Raw genomic sequence first — 20,589 nt, forward strand, 5'->3', positions numbered from 1 at the left:
AGTAAATCATATAAAGACTAAAGTAGACTCAGCTTGGTTCCAGCAGCACTTTGCTGGGCTGAGTATCCAAATCTACCTTTTTGCCTTCTCCACCTTGCTCTCTGCCTGGGAGGTAGTCTCTCTGGACCTCACCACAGGTTCCCCTACCCTCTGGCAGAAAGAAGAGGAGGGAAGGGTGGAGTTTCTCAGGCCAGCTCTGGCTCGTCTTCCCACTGAAGGACCTAGTTTTGGTAAGGTGGCCTTCTCCACAACACCTCTCACCTGATTCCAGGAATCATGCCCTTCCCCTTGCCTCTTGTGACCATGGCACCGTACTGTCTCACCTGGGCTGTCTACACCATTGTCCCTGTCTGGGAGCAACACGCCAATGTCTGGGCACACTCTGGGTTGTCGTGACTGTTGGTGTGGGCATACTACAGGCGTCGCAGAGAGCAGGGCTGCTGCTGAACATCCTACAAGGCACAGGACAGCTCCTCACAAAGTAGAATTATTGTTTGGCCCAAAATGTCAATAGTGCTGAGGTTGAGAACCCCGTTCTACACTTTAAATAAAGTCCCTTATTTTTTTTTAAATTTTTTTTAATGTTTATTTTTGAGACAGAGAGAGACAGAGCATGAATGGGGGAGGGGCAGAGAGAGAGGGAGACACAGAATCGGAAGCAGGCTCCAGGCTCTGAGCTGTCAGCACAGAGCCTGACGCGGGGCTCGAACTCACGGACCATGAGATCATGACCTGAGCCGAAGTCGGACGCTTAACCGACTGAGCCACCCAGGCACCCCTAAAGTCCCTTATTAAAGTCCTCTCAAATTACCCCGTGTGAATGTGCCATCCGTTTCTAGCTGATGGACACGGTGCCAGGTTTGTGAAAGTCTGGAATACTAGATTTCAGAATTGTGCACCAGAGATTATGAACTGCAAAAGAATACACAGGGGGACATCTTGCTATTCTAGGGCAATGAAGGACTCTAAGCAGAACTTGAAAAGCACAGAATACAGAGGAACGTGATCACATTAAAATTGTGAGGCTGATGGTCTCAGGAAGGACACCACGGACAAATGAAGGGATGCCAGGTTGGGGGAAGAGACAGGAAATGTGTAATACTGGTAAGGGGCTACTCTTCAGAGTATAAAAGAAATGCCTGCAAATCATATAGGAATCCTAAAGGAAAAATGGGCAAAGTCAGAAGAGGAAAAACTAAAAGGTTAAAAGCATGTGAAGTGATGCTCAAATTCAAGTTTCCAGATAAATGCAAATTGAAGCAGTGGTATCACTTTATACCCACTAATCTGCCAAAAATGTAGAGGTTGCATAATGCTAAGTGTTGGCGGGGATGCAGGGACACACAGAGACTCCCGTGTTATATGAAGGGGGAATGGGGATTTCAAAAGAACAAATTAAGAGAGCAACTTCATACAGGGTAGAGAAGATGTTAGATCACGAACGAGGTGTAGGACTAACCCAACCTTCTGCACCTAAAATCAGAAATGAAAGGGAGTGCGCGCACACGCACACACACACACACACACACACACACACACACACACACACACACACACGATGAAGTTAGGAGAGACAGAAAAGAGGAAGGAAGGGAAGAAGGAAGGAAGGAGAAAAAGAATCTGCACATCTTAGCTTGTTAGAGCAAGGTACTAAAAGCTGATGGGAGGCAGAAACCGCGTGTGATTCAGCCGGAGGGACCGCGAGCAGGGTGTTCAGAAGCCTGCCTTCTGCTGGTGACTGTCGCAAGGCGCGGAGAACACGCGGTCCCGCCCTCTTCAGGTCCAGGTGCGCAGACCAGTCTCTTCCGGCAAGAATTTACTTCCCTTTGGGGGCGCCTGGGTGGCTCAGTCGGTTAAGCAGCCGACTTCGGCTCAGGTCATGATCTCGCGGTCCGTGAGTTCGAGCCCCGCGTCGGGCTCTGTGCTGACAGCTCGGAGCCTGGAGCCTGTTTCAGATTCTGTGTCTCCCTCTCTCTGACCCTCCCCCGTTCATGCTCTGTCTCAAAAATAAATAAACGTTAAAAAAAATAATAAAAAATAAAAAAAGAATTTACTTCCTTTTGCAGGTAGGTGGCAGTGTGAGAGGAAGGAGGGTAGGAACAGGAAATATGCTGGCCCCGTGACAGGAGATACTGTTTGATTTTGAAAAATGAAAATTCATTAAGTTTCCTCCACCCTCCTCCACCCCAATAAAAGCTGAAAACCTGGAACGATTTGTTTCTCCAACGCTGAGAGTGTGCACGGGACCCAGGGCATTCAGTGCTAAAACTTAGAAGGACTGGGCAAACCAGAAGGATTGGTTGGTGTCTCTAATCTCAGGATCTTCATTTTTCTAGGAAGAATCATAACAGCAATAAATGATGTATATTTAGCACTTTCTCTGTGCTCTACATGTATAATGTCATAATCCTCAAACCAACTTAGAAAGGAGGTATTTGTGATATAAATTTATTAGTCTGGAAGAGCTCATGGATTCCACCCACCGCCCCCCCCCCCCCCCTTCAATCACAGATGTGTTCACAACACCTTGACAGTCCTCTAGGTGTTTTGTGATTTAAACAGGATTTTTCTCATATGTCTGTCTTTGCAGGCTTAGTTCTTTTTATTTTTCTATGGTTAATTACAGTGGACTCTTCCCCCTACCTCCACCTGCAATTATGCTTCCAATTCCAGGAAGCTTTACACATGATCAAAAAAACATTTAAAGTTTGGTGTCTCTTAGTAACTTTGACAATGGGATAGTGAACAAAATTTGGTTGAATTCTTCCAGAGAAATAATTTCTTCTTTTCTCCCCAGAGGAAGGTAAACTCAAAACACTTGCAGACTAACCCAAGTGGTACGTCTCTTTTTTGTTTGTTTGTTTCTCAGATTCTAATCCTGTAAATCTTTATGCCAAAAAGGAGACTTTAAAATGTATTTACATCTGAAAAGAAATCAAAGTGCACAAAATTCTGGCAAAGTAAGAGACAAATAACTATTTATAGACAGAATTATTTAATTTTTATTGCTAGTTATTGGAAGAATGTTTTATAGTGTCCTAATTAAGCCCTGGAGTCAAGATATTGGCAAAAGAGTTTTAAGAAATCAGTAGAAATCTTATTATATTTATTTTATTTAAGTTTATTTATTTTGAGAGAGACAGAGAGAGAGAGCGAGAGAGCACAAACAGGGGAAGGGCAGAGAGTGGGGGGCAGAGGATCTGAAGCAGGCTTTGTGTGGACAGCAGAGAGCCCGACTTGGGGCTCGAACTCACAAACTGCAAGATCATGACCTGAGCCAAAGTCAAGTGTTTAACTGACTAAGCCACCCAGGCACCCATAAAATCTTATTTTAATGATACAAGAAAATAGGTGGAGTGTTTTTGGGTGGTTTTTCATTTTAAATTGCAGGATTTTCATCTTAAATGTAGAATCAGGCATACCTTTTCTGGGAATTTAACTCACAGTGTGATGAAGAAAAATATAATGTACTGAAAAAGAAGTTTATTGGACTATTTTTGCCCTGGACTATTTTTTTTTTTTTGAGAGAGAGCTCTTTCCACTAAAAACATGCAACTAATTTCCAAAAGAATCTAAATAGGAATTGAGACTAGGTAGCACAGCAAAATCTGCACAAATCTGAACTTCTAGGATTCTCCTCATTTGGGAGAGATTCACTTATTGTTACTTCCTGATAGGTTATTTGATTTGTTAGAGGTAATTTCTTTTTTTTTTTTTTTCAATATATGAAATTTACTGTCAAATTGGTTTCCATACAACACCCAGTGCTCATCCCAAAAGGTGCCCTCCTCAATACCCATCACACACCCTCCCCTCCCTCCCACCCCCAATCAACCCTCAGTTTGTTCTCAGTTTTTAAGAGTCTCTTATGCTTTGGCTCTCTTCCACTCTAACCTCTTTTTTTTTTTTCCTTCCCCTCCCCCATGGATTTCTGTTAAGTTTCTCAGGATCCACATAAGAGTGAAAACATATGGTATCTGTCTTTCTCTGTATGGCTTATTTCACTTAGCATAACACTCTCCAGTTCCATCCACGTTGCTACAAAGGGCCATATTTCATTCTTTCTCATTGCCACGTAGTACTCCATTGTGTATATAAACCACAATTTCTTTATCCAATCATCAGTTGATGGTGTTAGAGGTAATTTCTATGCCCAACGTGGAGCTCAAATTCACGACTCTGAAATCAAAAGTCTCATGTTCTATCACCTGAGCCAGACAGGTGCCCCAGGTTATTTGATTTTTTTTTTTAATTTTTTTTTCAACGTTTATTTTTTTGGGGACAGAGAGAGACAGAGCATGAACGGGGGAGGGGCAGAGAGAGAGGGAGACACAGAATCGGAAACAGGCTCCAGGCTCTGAGCCATCAGCCCAGAGCCCGACGCGGGGCTCGAACTCACGGACCGCGAGATCGTGACCTGGCTGAAGTCGGACGCTTAACCGACTGCGCCACCCAGGCGCCCCCAGGTTATTTGATTTTTAGGGATATTTTTAAACATAAGTGTTTATTACATTTGGCCAGTTTTATTTCTGGCATAGAGTGGATTAGGTATCCTATATAACCTTCCTGAAACAAAACACCTACAGTCAGTACAAAAAAATGGAGGGCACCTGGCTGGCCCAGTCAGTTTAGCATCCGACTTCGGCTCAGGTCATGATCTTGTGGTTTGTGGGTTCAAACCCCACATCAGGCTCTGTGCTGACAGCCTGGAGCCTTCTTCAGATTCTGTGTCTCCCTTTCTCTCTGCTTCTCCCCTACTCACGCTCTCTCTAAAAAAAAAAAAAAAAAAAAAAAAAAAAAAAAAAAAGAGAGAGAGAAAAAAAAAAAAAGGAAAAGAAAACATTCAAGGGGTACCTGGGTGACTTGGTTGGCTAAGCGTCTGACTCTTGGTTTTGGCTCAAGTCATGAATTCATGGTTTGTGAGTTCGGGTCCAGTGTCGGGCTCTGTGCTGACAAGTGCGGAGCCTGCTTGGAATTCTCTCTCTTCCTCTCTCTCTCTGCACCTCCCCCTTCCCCCATACTCTCTCTCTCTCAAAATAAATAAACTTAAAAAAATTTTTTTAATCCAAAAATATTTTTTAATTGAAGTTTATTTATTTTTATTTTGAAAGAGAGAGAGAGAGACAGAGACAGAGAGACAGAGAGCACGAGTGGGGGAAAGATAGAGAGAGCGAGAGAGAGAAGAATCCCAAGCAGGCTTCACACTGTTAGTGCAGAGACCAACGAAGGGCTCAAACCCACGCACCTGAGATCATGACCTGAGCCGAAATCCAGAGATGGATGCTTAACTGACTGAGCCATGCAGGCACCCCTTGAAAAATATTTTTAAATGCACACCTGAGCTAGTGAAAAAGCAAAGGAAATCTTTAGAGGCGAAGAAATGAAGAGAAAACACAAATATAGAAAGGTAAGCCAGCTTTGAAGCCAGTGGCTACCCTGAGGGATCCCTGGTCATCGAGATTTTAGTTCCAAATTGGCCATAACAGGGGGTCCTAGTGCCAGGCAACGCTGGAGACTGGATCAGAGAACTCTGAAGTTGTTCCCGTCCCAAAGTAATGACTGCAGTGGGCAAAATTAAAAGGCAGTGCTTCTCCACCTCTGCCACCATCGCCATCACTGTTCCCTGGGTGATGGTAAAGGAATGTCCTGTCTCAACCTTGCATTTGAGGATGGGGACAAAAGGAAGTTACCTGAGAATTCCTAAACACAAGTTGACACTCACTTGGGTGTGGCACTAGAATTCACGCTTTGAATGGCTAGTAAAAGATGATAATTTAGTGTAAAGCAGTCTGGGGCGCCTGGGGCGCCTGGGTGGCTCAGTCCTTGGGCGGCCAACTTAGACTCAGGTCATGATCTCGAGGTCTGTGGGTTCTAGCACCATGCTGGGCTCTGTGCTGACAGCTCAGAGCCTGGAGCCGACTTCGGATTTTGTCTCCCTTTCTCTCTGCTTGTCCCCTGTTCCTGCTCTGTCTCTTTCTCTCTCTCTAAAATAAACACTTAAAATTTTTTTTTAAATTAATTAAATATCTGTACTCACAGGACACCTGGGTGGCTCAGTCAGTTAAGCTTTTGACTCTTGATTTTAGCTCAGGTCATGATCTCCTGGTTTGTGGGTTTGAGCCCTGCGTTGGGCTCTGCGCTGACAGCGTGGAGCCTGCTTGGGATTCTCTCTCTGCCTCTCTCTCTCTCTCTCTCTCTCTCTCTCTCTCTCAAAAATAAATAAACATTTAAAAAAATAGTCCTGGGTTGATAGCTCACCTAAAAAACAGGAAGAAGCAAATATAAATTCTATCTGGGAGAACAAATGTCCAACTCAGGCCTCAAAACATTTTCATGAGAAAGTTGCCAGGAACACGAGCTTACAATCCCAAATCACAAAGCACATGTGTTTTTTGTTTGTTTTGTTTAAAGAAAGCATCTTTCATAGGTTTATTGGTCCATTACTTTAAGTTAATTGACATAAAGAAAACTTTTAAATTTATGAGCAAATAGTTTACCAAGCAGTATAAATTCTTTTGTTTACCTTAAAATATAATACTAATTTCATAGTAAACAATGCACAGAATTTTTTTTATACCCAGATATATGACAAAGCACATGTTTTAGCAAACCACTATGAGAGGGTCAGTTAAAAAAAAAAAAAAAAAAAAAAAAAAAAATCAATCCAACTGGCAAAAACTACAGATATGAGAGTAATGAGATATAGAATATAAATTAAGTATCTTTAATACTTAAAAAACAAAATAGGGCACTTGAATTATGACTAAAGAACAAGAGATTAGAAAACAAGAAATAGGAAGATACAGAAAAGGATAAAACAGAAACTCTAGACATTTTTTTTTTTTTATTTAAAAAAATTTTTTTTTTCATCGTTTATTTATTTTTGGGACAGAGAGAGACAGAGCATGAACAGGGGAGGGGCAGAGAGAGAGGGAGACACAGAATCGGAAACAGGCTCCAGGCTCTGAGCCATCAGCCCAGAGCCCGACGCGGGGCTCAAACTCACGGACCGCGAGATCGTGACCTGGCTGAAGTCGGACGCTTAACCGACTGCGCCACCCAGGCGCCCCTAAAGTATAGTATTAGAAATTAGAACCTCTGGATGGATACTAGCAGATTACACACAGCTGAAGAGAAAATTAATTAGTACATATATCTTTTAAAAACCTAGTATACAGCATGGAGAGATAAAGTGGTTAAAAATATTAAAAAGAAGTTAAGAAATAGGACAAACAGAACAAAAAAATAGATCTTATCAGAGTTCCAGAAGGAGATAAAGAAAGAATAGGGAAGAGGTAACATCTCTAGAGGGAAGGGACTAAGAGTTTTCCAGAATTGATGACAGATATGAATGATTAGATTCAAGAAGTTCAGTAAATCCCAAAGGAGATTACCAAAAATAATCCATACTTAGAAAGTCAAATCGAAACTGCCAAAACCAAAGAGAATCTTAAAATCAGTCAAACACAAAGCACGGACTAATCTATAAAGAAATGATAAATCTAGTTCTTGATTTCTCTACAACACTGGAAGTCAGATGGAAGTAGAATTATATCTTCAAAGTGACGAGTGGAAACAATTGTCAACTTATAACCGTATACCCCCCAAAAAATTATCTACCAAAAGCAAGCACAGAAGAAATATATTATTATCTGGCAAACAAAAACTAAGACAGGTAACTACCAACAGTCCCTCACTAGAGAAACTTCGCAAGGATAGACCTTAGGAAGAAGAAAAATAATAAACTCACAAGGAAGGTTTGAGAGGCAAAATGGAATAGTGAGCCGAAAAAGAAAAATGACAGTATGTAGTAATAATGGCAAGTGCGGGCTAACATCTGGGGAGATAAAACTCTAATTCATGGGACTAAAAAAATCAAACGACATAGAAATAAAGTAATAACATAGGCCAGAAGAGGAGTTATATTAGTGTTAAAGCATCTTAAGGTCCTTATATTATTCATAAGGAGAATAAAGACAATGATCGATTTTATTTATTAAGTTAAATATGCATTAAAATTTCTAGAGTAACTATTAAACAACCCAAAAAATGTGCAACTTCTAATTTAGTAAGTGGAAAAATTGAAATGTGGGAAAAAACTTTAAAAAATGCAAAAAAGAAGAAAAACGAAATGTTCAAAAACCTTTGAATAAGGGTTTGAACCAAGCACGTCTTCTTTGTGTGGATTTTTTTTTGATAAATAGAGTACAGTATTGTAAATGTATTTTCTCTTCCTCATGATTTTACTAATAACGTTTTCTTTTCTCTAGCTTACTTTATTATAAGAATACAGAACATGATACATATAGTATATAAAGTATGTATTAATCAACTGTTTATGAGTAAGGCTTCTGGTCAACAGTAGGTAAGTTTTGGGGGATCAAAAGTTGTATGTGGATTTTTGACTGCGTGGGGGTTGGTACCCCTAACACTGTATACACAAGAAGGAAATCGGATAAAATGTGTTAGACAAAAAGATGCTAGAATGAGTCTTAAGTTTAAGAATAAATCTAGCATGGGGCACCTGGCTGGTTCACTCAATGGAGCATGTGGCTCTTGATCTCAGGGTTGTAGGTTTGAGCTCCATGTTAGGTGTAGAGATTACTTAAAAATAAAATCTTGGGGCGCCTGGATGGCTCAGTTGGTTAAGCGTCCAACTTCGGCTCAGGTCATGATCTCTTACTTCATGGGTTCACGCCCTGCATCAGGCTCTGTGCTGACAGCTTGGAGCCTGGAGCCTGCTTCAGATTCTGTGTCTCCCTCTCTCTCTGCCCCTCCCGTGCTTGTGCTCTCTCTCTCTCTCTCTCAAAAATAAACATTTAAAAAAGAAAGAAAGAAAATCTTAAAAAAAATAAATCAGGCAAAAAATGTAACAAGGTTTAATTAAAATATTCAACTTGACTGAAAGACATTAAAGAAGGGTTAAATGAAGAAGATATACAATACTCATTGGAAGGCTCAACTTTATAAAGTTATTTACTTTCCTCCAATAAACATCCCAGTAGGTATGTATATATGTATAACTTCATAAGTCTATTCTAAAATATTTAAGGAACAGCAAGGAGCTAAAAAAAAAAAAAAAGTCTCAGATACTCTCGATAACAAGAGCAAAAAATAAGAGACATCAACAAGATCTCAAGAAATATTTATAAATTAGAGTAATTAAGCAAGTATTATATGGGTGCAGGAACAGACAAGCAGATAAATGTAACAGATTACGAGAGTCCATAAACAGACCATGTAAATATTTACATCTGATATGACAGAAGTGACATTGCAAATCAATAGGGAAACCAGAGGCCATTTAGTAGGGACAGAAAAATTTGGTTTCCATGTTGAAAAATGAAATAGATCCCAAATCATAAAACAGAAAATAAATTCCAGTTTAAGCTTAGTTACTTTTTTTGAGACAGACAGAGGGAGGAGCAGAGAGAGAGAGAGAGAGAGAGACTGAATTCCAAGCAGGTAGCACAGAGCCCCACATGGGGCTTGAACTCACAAAACTGTGAGATCATTACCTGAGCTGAAACCAGTAGCAGGAACTCAACTGACTGAGCTACCCAGGTGCCCCATTTTTTTTTAAGTAGGTTTCATGTCCAGCACAGAGCCCAACAAGGGGCTCGAATTCACAACCCTGAGATCAAGACCTGAGCTGAGATCAAGAGTCAGATACTTAATCAACTGAGCCACCCAGCTGCCCTGAAAAATCAGTTCTAGATGATTTAAGAACTTAAATGTAAAAGCTAAAACTTTGAAATAGGATTAAAAGGTAACGTATTTACTATCTCTGAGGGAGATTCTTTTCTTTTTTAAATATTTTTTTAAAGGTTTTTTAAAATTTATTTTGAGAGAGAGTTGTGAACTGGACAGGGGCAGAGAGAGGGACAGAGGGAGACTCCCAAGCAGGCTCGGAGTGTCAGCACAGAGCCTGATGGGGGGCTTGAGCTCACGGAGAGTCGGAAGCTTAACCAACTGAGACACCCAGATGCCCCTGAGGGAGACTTCTTAATCAAAATCTCAAAGCACAAATCATTTAGTAAAAGCTTGGTAAATTTAAGCATGCTAAAATCAAGAGTCTTTATCAAATACCTGAATAAAGACAAACCACAAACTGGGAGAAGATATTTACAATGTACATAATCAACAAATGATTGCTATCCAGGATGTATATAGAACTAAAAATAAGTTATAACAAGTCAAGCAACTCAACGGATAAAATGAGCAAAAGCTACAAATGTCTGTAGACAAAAACACAATGAACCAATAAATATGTGAAAATATGCTCAGCTTCATTAGTAATCAGGAAATACAAATTAGTTATCATAACGGGAGAGCTTTACACTCATCAGAGTGGCCAACCCCCCCCACTACCCCCCGCCCCAAAAAACAAACAAAACCCAGCAATTCTGAAACACCCCAATGCCACATGTCATGAAGTGAGCCAATGAGGATTCACCCACTGGTTGTAGGATGGTAAACAACTAGAACGACTCAGTACAGCAACTTAGTATTGTCAATAAGGTTGAAGATTAGTTCCTACTTATTTCCTGCTTCCTAGCAGTTCTGTTTCTAAGATTACCCTGAAGAAGCTCTTGCAGCAGGTGCACAAAAAGAAATGTATGCGAATATTTACAGCTGTTCCCACTGTTATTGAGGGGGAGGTGGGGGTGAGGAAGAAACAACACAAATGTTCATCTCCAGGAACATGGATAAATAAATTGTAGTATATTCACTTAATGAAGTACTATATTTCCGCCAACTACATTCTTGAACATAGATGAATCTCACGAACATAACGTTGTGTGAAAAAGTTACCGAAGAATACCTGCCATATGATTCCATTTCTATAAAGATTCAGAAGCATGCGAGACTAAAGCAATTGGTCAAATAAGCCTTAACTGTTACTGTATAATTTGTACTTTGTAATATCTGCTCGGTGCACGGTTCGTTAAGCTTCAGGCTAACAGAAAATTAAGCATTAACTGTGGTGCCAGGAAAAAAATATCTGCGAAATCAAAACCTTTAAAATCCATCTAAAATTTTTTAGTAAATCTCCGTGTAGGAAATTAGAAAGATCATCTCAAGCTATCTTTAAAATGCCATCGGTGAATCAGACTCTATCCTGAATTCCGGTCCTTCCGCAGGCCATCCGAGCATGAAATGCTGTTCCCTACCCGCAACCTGCCGTAACACCTGTCCGAGCGCTAGTCGCCCGCTGCATGCCTAGCCCACCAAAGCGTTCTGTCTGGACCGTGTCACTGGAGAAGACAGAGCGACATGTCCAGGGCGCAGATCTCAGCTCTGGTGTTTGGCGTCGGAGGGTTTGGAGCTCTCGTCGCGGCCACCGCGTCCAATGAGTGGAAAGTGACCACCCGAGCATCATCGGTGATAACCGCCACTTGGGTTTACCAGGGTCTGTGGATGAACTGCGCAGGTAACGCGTTGGGTTCTTTCCATTGCCGACCACACTTTACTATCTTCAAAGTAGAAGGTAAATATAATGGCTTTGCTCGGGGTGGAAGTAAAATGTCGCTTTTCCCCTCACTGTGCCGAAGCAGCTGCATACAGTTGGCTGTTAACTCTGTAAAGACTGAGTGCTTGTGAAAGTGTCAAGGATTACCTAGGATGGGGCGCCCGGCTGGCTCAGTGGGTGGAGCATGTGATTCTTGACCTTGGGGTTGTGGGGTCCAGCCCCATGTTGGGTGCCGCGATTACTTAAAAATAAAATTCTAAAAAAAAATTGCCTAGGATGGATGAGGTATATGAACGTGGCTGAAAGAATTAAATCATGTATTTTATATGACAAAAGGAAGTTAATAATCTCATGAATCTTTTACAAATACCCAGTGCAAATGATAGACTCCAAGGGACAGGGCAGAAATGACTATTTTATTTATTTTAATTTTTATTTTGTTTTGAGAGAGACGGAGACAGCACAGGTTGGGGGAGGGGCAGGGAGACAGGGAGACAGAGAATCTCACGCAGGCTCCACCCTGCCAGCGCAGAGCCTGACTTGGGGCTCGAACTCTCGAAATCGTGAGACCATGACCTCGGCCGAAACAAGAGTCGGACACTTAACCCAATGAGCCATCCAGGTGCCCCCAAAAGTGATTTAAAAGCTAGTTTCAATTTGCCTCACATCATGGAGGAATCTTTTCCAGACAGGTGTGTATACATACATTATACATCTATAGACACACATATATACATGCACACATGCTGTCAGTAATTCATAGGTTATTCCCAATTCCTATACTTCCCCAGGCCATCTGAGTATGAAGTACACGCACACACGTATATATGTATACTCCTGTACATATTCAAGGGGGTAAAAGCATATGACAAGGAGGACAGTGCTGAGTGAAAAAGAATTTTGTTTACAGAGGGGTTCTATTTTTTTTTAAATCATATTTAATGATAAAATAGCAGAGCAAGAAGAATTTAAAAAGTAGTTACGTGAAAGAAAATGCCTATAAACTGCCTTTTTGTTGCTTGGTTTTACTTTTTTTAAACATGCAAGCAAGCTTTCATCGTTATGCATGTTAGAAACTCTATTACAAGTATCTGTATCTTAGGGACATTTTTTTCTTGGAAGGCATTTCCATACCTCGGGATACCTCCGGGGAGATAACTACCTGCTCTTATGTCATCACAAGAATCACTATCTGCCTCGTGATTTGATGCCTTTACAAATCTGCCATAAGTTGTGGGTTTATTATGTTAAAAAATTGCCCCTGGTATTTAAAAAAATTTTTTTAATGTTTTTATTTATTTTTTTGAGACACAGAGAGACATAGCATGAGTAGGGGAGGGGCAGAGAGAGAGAGGGAGACACAGAATCTGAAGCAGGCTCCAGGCTCTGAGCTATTAGCACAGAGCCTGACGCGGGGCTCGAACTCATGGAGTGTGAGATCATGACCTGAGCCGAAGTCGGACGCTCAACGAACTGAGCCACCCAGGCACCCCACCCCTGGTATTTTTTAAAATGTAGTCTTTCCACAACTAAATGGCAAAACTGTACCTTGGCCTCAGTAAAGAAAATAAAATTTTAACTAGGAAGTTACTAAAGCATAATATTTTATGGGATTTTGTGTCAAGTACCCGCGTCATTAGTGCACAGTGTGTGCCAAAGGATAAAGAGAGAATACTTAGTTAAATCCAGGAGACTTCTAATGACAAGGGAAATGTTCAAGCTCGGATAGCCCACGTAGGCCCTCAAATAATGAACTTTCTCAAGCACCCATTTGAAGAAGCAATGGTATATTTCTTTTCAGTCCCAACTTTCAAACTTACTTTGAGATACTTCAGAATCGTCCCCTCTCCTATGGAAGGCTTTGTTAGGAACAAGGGGGAAACTGTAAAAGAGAGGAAGAGTGTGGTGACCATTAGCGCCATTCTGCACATCTCTGTGGTTCTTCCTTCTCTATGGCCCCCTTTGGCCCACTGCCATCTTGGGCAGCAAGCAGACGAGATATTGCGTGGGTAAGTGTATTTCTTTGTTCTTTCTTGGGTTCTTTTTAAAAATTTATTATTTTTGTATTTTATTTATTTTTGGGGGGGTTCATTGTTTTTGAAGGAAAAAAACTTTCTTAGAGAGAGAGAGAGAGAGAGAGAGCAAGTGGTGGAGAGGGGCAGAGGAAGAGAGAGAAAGAATTTCAAAGTAGGCTCCATGCCCAGTGCAGATGAGATCATGACCTGAGCCAAAATCAAGAGTCAGGTACTTAACTGAGCCTCCCAGACACCTCAGGACTTTTTTTTAAAGATTTAATTTTTATGTAATCTCTACACCCAACATGGGGCTCGAACCCACAACCCTGAGATCAAGAGTCATCATATGCTCTATTGATTGAGCCAGCCAGGCACCCCTAGTGGGTTCATCTTTTTAAAAAAATATTTTGTCTTATTATCCCTCATTCGATATTCCTTAACAAAACCCAGTTATTTTGAAAAATTAACATTTGAGCGTCTGACTTCGGCTCAGGTCATGATCTTGCAGTCCGTGAGTTCGAGCCCCACGTCAGGCTCTGTGCTGGTAGCTCAGAGCCTGGAGCCTGCTTCAAATTCTGTGTCTCCCTCTCTCTCTGCTCCTCCCTGGCTCATGCTCTCTCTCGCCTTCAAAAAAAAAAAAAAGAAAAAAGAAAAAAGAAAAATTAACATTTAACCTTAGTTCCAAAGTGGGCTAAAGAATCATGGTAGATTTCTGTGTGACTTCAATAGCTACTTCTCCAAATGCATCTTAGAAAACATGGAGTGAGAAGTTATAGTTACTATGTAGTTCATGGTGGTCTAAATAATCTCCCCCCGCCCCCTTAAAATTTTATCACCCTGGGGCACCTGGGTGGCTTAGTGGGTTAAGCATCTGACTTCAGTTCAGGTCATGATCTTGCGGTTCATGGGTTCGAACCCTGCATCAGGCTCTGTGCTGACAGCTCAGAGCCTGGATCCTGCTTCGGATTCTGTGTCTCCCCCACTCTCTGCTCCTCCCCTGCTTGCACTCTGTCTCTCTCTCAAAAATAAACATAAAACAATTTTTAAATTTTGTCCCCCTGATTTTGCTTTTTATATTAAAGATAATGTATTCTAGATCTGCTGTGTACCCTGCACATGAGAGGTATTTTGAAAAATCTGGTCCACTGACAGTGCTTTGATTAGAACATGTAAAATTAATTTAACATTCTCTCTCCCCTTTCTTCCTCCTGAATAAAAATCTTTATAAAATAAACAAGTTGCTACAGAAATCTATTTTCAAAGTCAGGAACACTGATTCATGTTTCCAAAGGAAATGGGGACTCACATTTGGATTTCCTTATTCACATGGAATCATTGCTGACGATACTGGTTGCTTTTCCTTTGCTCCTCTTTGAAAACACAACAACAGGGGTGTCGGGAAAGCCTCTCTGCCAGTAGGCTCTCGGACATCCCAGTAATTCCAAATTGAGACAAGAACTCAGAAGCCAATGAGGAATGAAAATGAGTATATCACATTTTAAAATAACAAACTATTGAAGCCCTGCTGTGTCAATTTGAGACAAATCTGCTTAGACTTAGGTCAGATTAAGTCTCCTTTGAGAAAGAAAAAGAAAAAAACTTTCTGAGCTGCCAGGGTTTCTGTTTGTTTACTTTTTGCCTTGCTGGTTACATAACTTCATTGCCAGAGTCGTACCTTGTTGTTGCTAACACTCTCCGCTGTCTCAAGGGCTGCAGGTTTTCAGGGACCCATTCAGAGGACTAGTGACTACAGCCTTTAGAGACTTGATGTGAGCCAGCACCCTCTCTGGACAGGGAGCATTTACAGTATTGAGAAAAATAGAGGCCCTCTTCAACTGCAGTTCTGTGGGGTGGATTTCAGAAATACACCCTACAGATCCTTGTAATTCAGTCCTCATCACAGCCTGGGAGCTCCTTGACTCAATCCCCAAAGCACGTCACTTTCTTTGGGGGCAATATCCACCACAGGCTATGTCTCTTGTTCCGTCATGTTTTGATTTTCTCTCCTGTCACCGTTAATAAGGATATTTTAACTGTGAAAACAGGGCATCGCTCATAGGGAGGGAAGCGGTCCTTTCTGACGGGGAAGGCTGGGTCCAGAGAGCACTGCTAAGGGGAGGGACTGAAGCTGCCTGGTGGGGGTTACCTCGAAGACTAGACTGTTAGGCTCTCCTTATGCTCCTGGCACACACTGGGCTCTGGAAAGATATTTTCAACATGGCTGAATGAACAAAATTATGAATGAGATAGATGGTTCCTGATGAGGGCAAAATTGTACTCCTGGAGGAAGGCCAGAGTGTCGTGAATTGAGTGATTGAGGACATGTACTCAGGCAACAAAAAGGAAGATCACTGAATTGCAATTCAGCATACCAAACTTCAAATTCTCTTTTATTAACCAGTCGCCAGACCTTGACTTTGCAAATGAATCTGTCTCATTCATAAATTTCTTTTCTGTAAATTGAGAGAGCTGGACTCCAACAGTCCCTTGAAGTATCCTTCAACCTGAAGTTCAATTCCAGGGCTTTGTGATGCTTCACCACGTTGCAGTTCACTGAAGAATTACAGCTATAAAAGGCTCCTGGAACATAACTGCTCCAGAGATTAGCCCTTCTTTTTCTCCCCTTATCTATTATCTTAGCTGGCTTCCTGTGTTCCTGACTGTTTAGAATCTTATCTGCATCTGGGTGGAGATAGGTTTAATGACCTTAAATGACCTTATGAGTAACAAGCAAAGTAAAGGTGCCAGGATTTCATTGGAATGAAACCAAACACTATTCTGGACGCTGGCCGTCAAGTGATGCTGGCTGCCTACAGGAGTACGAAGCTTCTTTCTCTCCTCACTTTCTGCCGCCTCTGTCTCTCTCTCCCCTTACCAGCCATGCCATAAGAATGGGGGCAAAGGAATGGCATTTGCTAGAGAAAAGGAGTTTTCTGTGGGTGTTTATTCACTATATGGGGAACAGCTGGGAGCCATCTGATGTCATAAAAGATTTCTTGCTTGCTGAAATGTGTGTCTTAGTCTATGATTAAATAACAGTAAGTAAATCTAGAGGCACCTGGGTGGCTCAGTCAGTTAAGCCTCTAACTTCAGCTCAGGTCATGATCTCACGGTTTGTGAGTTCGAGCCCCAAGTTGGGCACTGTGCTGACAGCAGAAAGCCTGCTTGGGATTCTCTCTCTCTCTCTCTCTCTCTCTCTCTCTCTCTCTCTCTGCCCCTCCCTCCCATCTCCCTCTCAAAATACGTAAATTAATGTAATTTTTAAAATATTTATTTGTTTTGAGAGAGAGCACACGCGTGAGTGCGCTCCTGCCCATAAGTAGGGGAAGGGGCAGAGAGATAGAGAGGGAGTCAGAGGATCCAAGGCAGGCTCCACACTGACAGCGGAGAGCTGGATGCAGGGCTTGAACTCACAAACTGAGAGATCATGATATGAGCTGAAGTCAGACGCTTAACCAACTCAGCCACCTGGGCGCCCCAAATAAATAAACTTAAAAAAAAAAAAAAAGAAGAAGAAAAACTCCAAGTTTTGTCTTAGGCTTATTTTGGGGGTGAAAACTGCCAAAGAAACATTCGACATGCATTTGTCCCGACAAAAAACGGCATAATTTTTTTATGTGTGCTGCCCCAAGGTAGGTGAATTGTATTCTCACCGCAGAATCTGGACAGGATGAGCCACCATAAAATTGTCTCTATGCCGAGAGAATGACATGCGTGGGGCTGACACGTGCCCGTGTCGTGGTGAAGGTGGCACTAGAGCTAAAGCAGCCACGGTTGGACTTGGAATTCTGCATCTGGGTGCTGCGTGCTCTTTCCCAGAAGCCCCAGAGATTGTCAGGATGGCTTGTCTCCTTACCAGTCTCTTGGAGGCCAGGACCTTACGTTATTTATCCTGGTATCCTCGGTACCCACCACGGTGGCTGGCTCCTAGCAGGCACTCACTAAAGTTTTGTGGACCAAACAAATGGAAGAAGAAATTGTTCACAGAGCTAAATTGTAACATTTAATAGATGGAGAGGGCATCTCCTGTCACCAAGCTCTGGCCAAGGGAGAAGGCCCCAGGGAAGTGCTTAAAAGGAGAAGAGCCATGAGCGTTTTTTATGACGAGACGCAAGATGCATTTTGCGAGACACATAATGATTTAGAGCCTCGCTTCGTAACGTATGGTCCTCAGACCGGCAGCATCTGTATCGCTTGGGAGCTTGCTAGAAATTCAGAATCTTGGGCTCTACCACAGACCTACTGAATCAAAATCTGCATTTTAACAACATCTCCGGGTGTCTCCTATGCACATTAAAAGTTTGAGAAATCCCGTTTAAAGCTTGGTCCTGGAGTCTAATGGACTCACCACTTACTAACTAAGGGTCTGAATCTCTCCGTGCTTCAGTTTTCTCACCTGTTAGATGGTGTGTAAACAAGATAACATAGGCAAAGTGCCTTATACGATGCCAGACGGAGACACTCACCATGGAGGGTAGCGCTCGTTACTGCGACCAGGTCTTTCAGTGCCGTGAAGCTCACATCTCAACTGTTGGGAGGTGACCGTTCCTTCTGTTCCATCAATTTGCTTCTGGCCAGGCCACAGTAGCTGCTTCCTGGAATCCAAAGCCTAACAGAAGGATGCCTCTCATCCCTGAGTCACATTTATAATCATGCAAAGGTTACAGCGCTCATCAGAGTCACACCGTTTATGCTTGGGATTCGCTAGGCCTCATAAGGTGAGACCACGCTGTATTGGGAAGTCAGGTTCTCACCGCAGATGTGAGCCTGTGTGTCATGGCAGTCATGTGCCACATCTGTCCGAAATGGGAAGAAAAGATCCGCTTCGTGCTCCATTTAGGGAAGCAGTGCTGTGTTCACACGTTGGGCAGCCAAGAAAGGACAAAGCTTTACTCAGGTGTTGCTAGCCCCGAGGACTGGGAAAAACTTTGTGACGGTATAATACATTGATTTGAGTCATATTCACATTTCACAAAGCGCTTTCACAGACATTATCACTTTTATCCAAAAGATAGTATTCCGTGGCCCCCATTTTATGGGCAAGGTAACTGAGGCTCACAGGGGAGCATATTTATAACTTTGCATGGTCATCCCAGATTTTGAGGGGAAACTTTCAGCATTTGGTACTAGCCCCCAAACTTGTGTTTAAGTCCCAGTTCTGCCACTAATTTTTTGTGTGACCTTGTGTAAGTCATTTAAATTCACTTTGTTTCCCCCCTCTTTTTTTTTTTTTAAGTTTATTTATTTATTGAGAGAGAGAGACAGAGTGAGCACAGGTAGGGGAGGAACAGAGAGAAAGGGAGAAAGAAACCCAGGCAGGCTCCACGCTGTCAGCACAGAGCCCCATGTGGGGCTGGATCTCACAAACCACGACCTGAACTGAAGTTGGACGCTTAACCGACCGAGCCACCCAGGCATCCCTGAAATTTGCTTTAATCAGGGATGGTAAGACACACAGACACAAAATGCTGTCGTGAAGGAAGAAGTGTTTATACTCACAGACCCCTAGAGGCAGGAGGCATGGCTCCCCACACTGGACCAGTAGGGACGCTCCAGAGCCTGTCGGGAGGCCGCAGTGAGAGCGAAGCCTGGCCGACGCCGGCACTACGGTTTTCCAGGGAGGGAGCGGGCGGAGCAGAGGAATCGGGTTAAACAAGTTCCGGATTGGCTGGCCTGAAAGATCTCCGCGGGCTCTGGGGCGTAGGGGCCGTCCTAAATTGTCTGTACCTGGCCCCTGGGTTGATTAGGGTAGAGACAGAGGCTTGCAGGGTGAAAGCTTGAGAATTGAGGTCGTTGGGGGAGTGGGCCTTGGCTTTGTTGATTTGCATACGAAAGGTGCTCTAGATCTTGAGCCTAGGTAAGCCCCGAAGGGCAGTGTCTCCCCCAGCGGTCACGTGAGGCTCTAGCCGCCAGAGCACTGAGAACGCAGTAACTAAGAACATGCAATCAATATCGTATGATAGCAGCTCCCGGGGTGTTTGCAGAGGTAGGTCAGCGAGGCCAGAGCTTTCCCATTTCGCTTCTCCTTCGGGCTTCGCGTGCTTGCCTGGTTTTCGGCGCTGGTTTTCTCCTGGTAAATATTTCTTGTGGAAAGGGTTCAGGTTTATTTTTCACAGGATTCACTGCTCTTCTCTCTGCCCAGGGCCCATCTGACCACACATGCGACAAGTCAGCTCTACCGTGTCTCCTCCGCACAGATTCCGTTACTCGTTCGTTCTCTTCCTAAAAGACACAAAGGACGCTTTCGGGGCAAACGGTGTGGTGGCAATTTCAAAACGTCCTGCTGCTGCGCACTTTTAGGTGATCCCAGGGTGCTTCGTAACTCTGTTGCTCTTAAATGAACCTGGGATAATGAAGCTGCCAGGAACCAGCTGGTTTACAACTGGGTTTTGGCCAGATTTTTGTATGTATTACAGGAAAATTGATTACCAAAGGTTGACAATTTGGCAAATTGCCGTGATGCCATATTACAACTACAAAGGAACCCGGTAAATAGTTAATTCATTTATTCACTAATAAATGCCTTCATCAAAGCGTTCATTAGAGTCCTTGGCACACAATATAGGTCTGGGGACTCAGTGAGGAAAAGGACATAAGCTTATCCTCAGTGGAGGTGCTGACAACCGTGTAGCTGACAATTAGCTCAGAATGAGAAGTGAGATCTGATGGTAAAGTTCAGGGGGGAGGCAGACTTCCCAGAAGAACGAGTGCTTGATCCGGCTTGAAAGATGGGTAGAAGTTTGCCAAGGAGAGAGACAGGGAGTGCATCTCAGGCTATGGGACTCCTCCAGCTCTACAATTTATTAACTGCACGACTCCGGGCAAAACGCTGGACCCCTGAGCTCTCCATCTGTAAAATGGAACCATATCCCCTCCTTCAGAGGCTGGTGATGAGGATTAAGTGAGTTAACTTGCGGAGAGCGTTTAGAACAGTGTCAGGCACAGAAAGCAAAGGCCTCAGAGCCAGAAGGAACCAAGTGCCTCAGGGAACTGTGAGCAGGAAGGGGGGGGGGGGTGGGGAAGGACGTGAAAAGTCAGCCTGCAGGTATCGCAGAAGGGGAGCTTGCCAAGGGACCTTTAAGCTCCCTGAAGAAATGTAGA

General features: G+C 42.8%; 1 protein-coding gene and 1 long non-coding RNA gene across 3 annotated transcripts in view; one reads left to right on the forward strand and one right to left on the reverse strand.

Annotated features, from left to right (window-relative positions):
- The window catches only part of LOC123599330, a 43,387-nt gene that overhangs the window by 311 nt on the left and 22,487 nt on the right, over positions 1–20,589 (reverse strand). Inside the window, exons 3-4 of the long non-coding RNA XR_006713101.1 lie at positions 2,205–2,332; positions 324–452 (exon numbers count right to left, since the gene is read on the reverse strand). This is a non-coding gene — a long non-coding RNA (uncharacterized LOC123599330). The remainder of the gene's footprint in view (positions 1–323; positions 453–2,204; positions 2,333–20,589) is intronic.
- The window catches only part of CLDN10 (claudin 10), a 113,866-nt gene continuing 104,309 nt past the window's right edge, over positions 11,033–20,589 (forward strand). The window contains exon 1 of one of the 2 annotated variants that reach the window (XM_045480774.1): positions 11,033–11,491. In XM_045480774.1, the coding sequence (XP_045336730.1) occupies positions 11,278–11,491 (214 nt within the window). In that variant the 5' untranslated portion in view covers positions 11,033–11,277. The remainder of the gene's footprint in view (positions 11,492–20,589) is intronic. The other variant, XM_045480781.1, reaches the window with a different exon arrangement.

Source organism: Leopardus geoffroyi, chromosome A1, assembly GCF_018350155.1.
Source record: "Leopardus geoffroyi isolate Oge1 chromosome A1, O.geoffroyi_Oge1_pat1.0, whole genome shotgun sequence".
NCBI lineage: Eukaryota > Metazoa > Chordata > Mammalia > Carnivora > Felidae > Leopardus > Leopardus geoffroyi.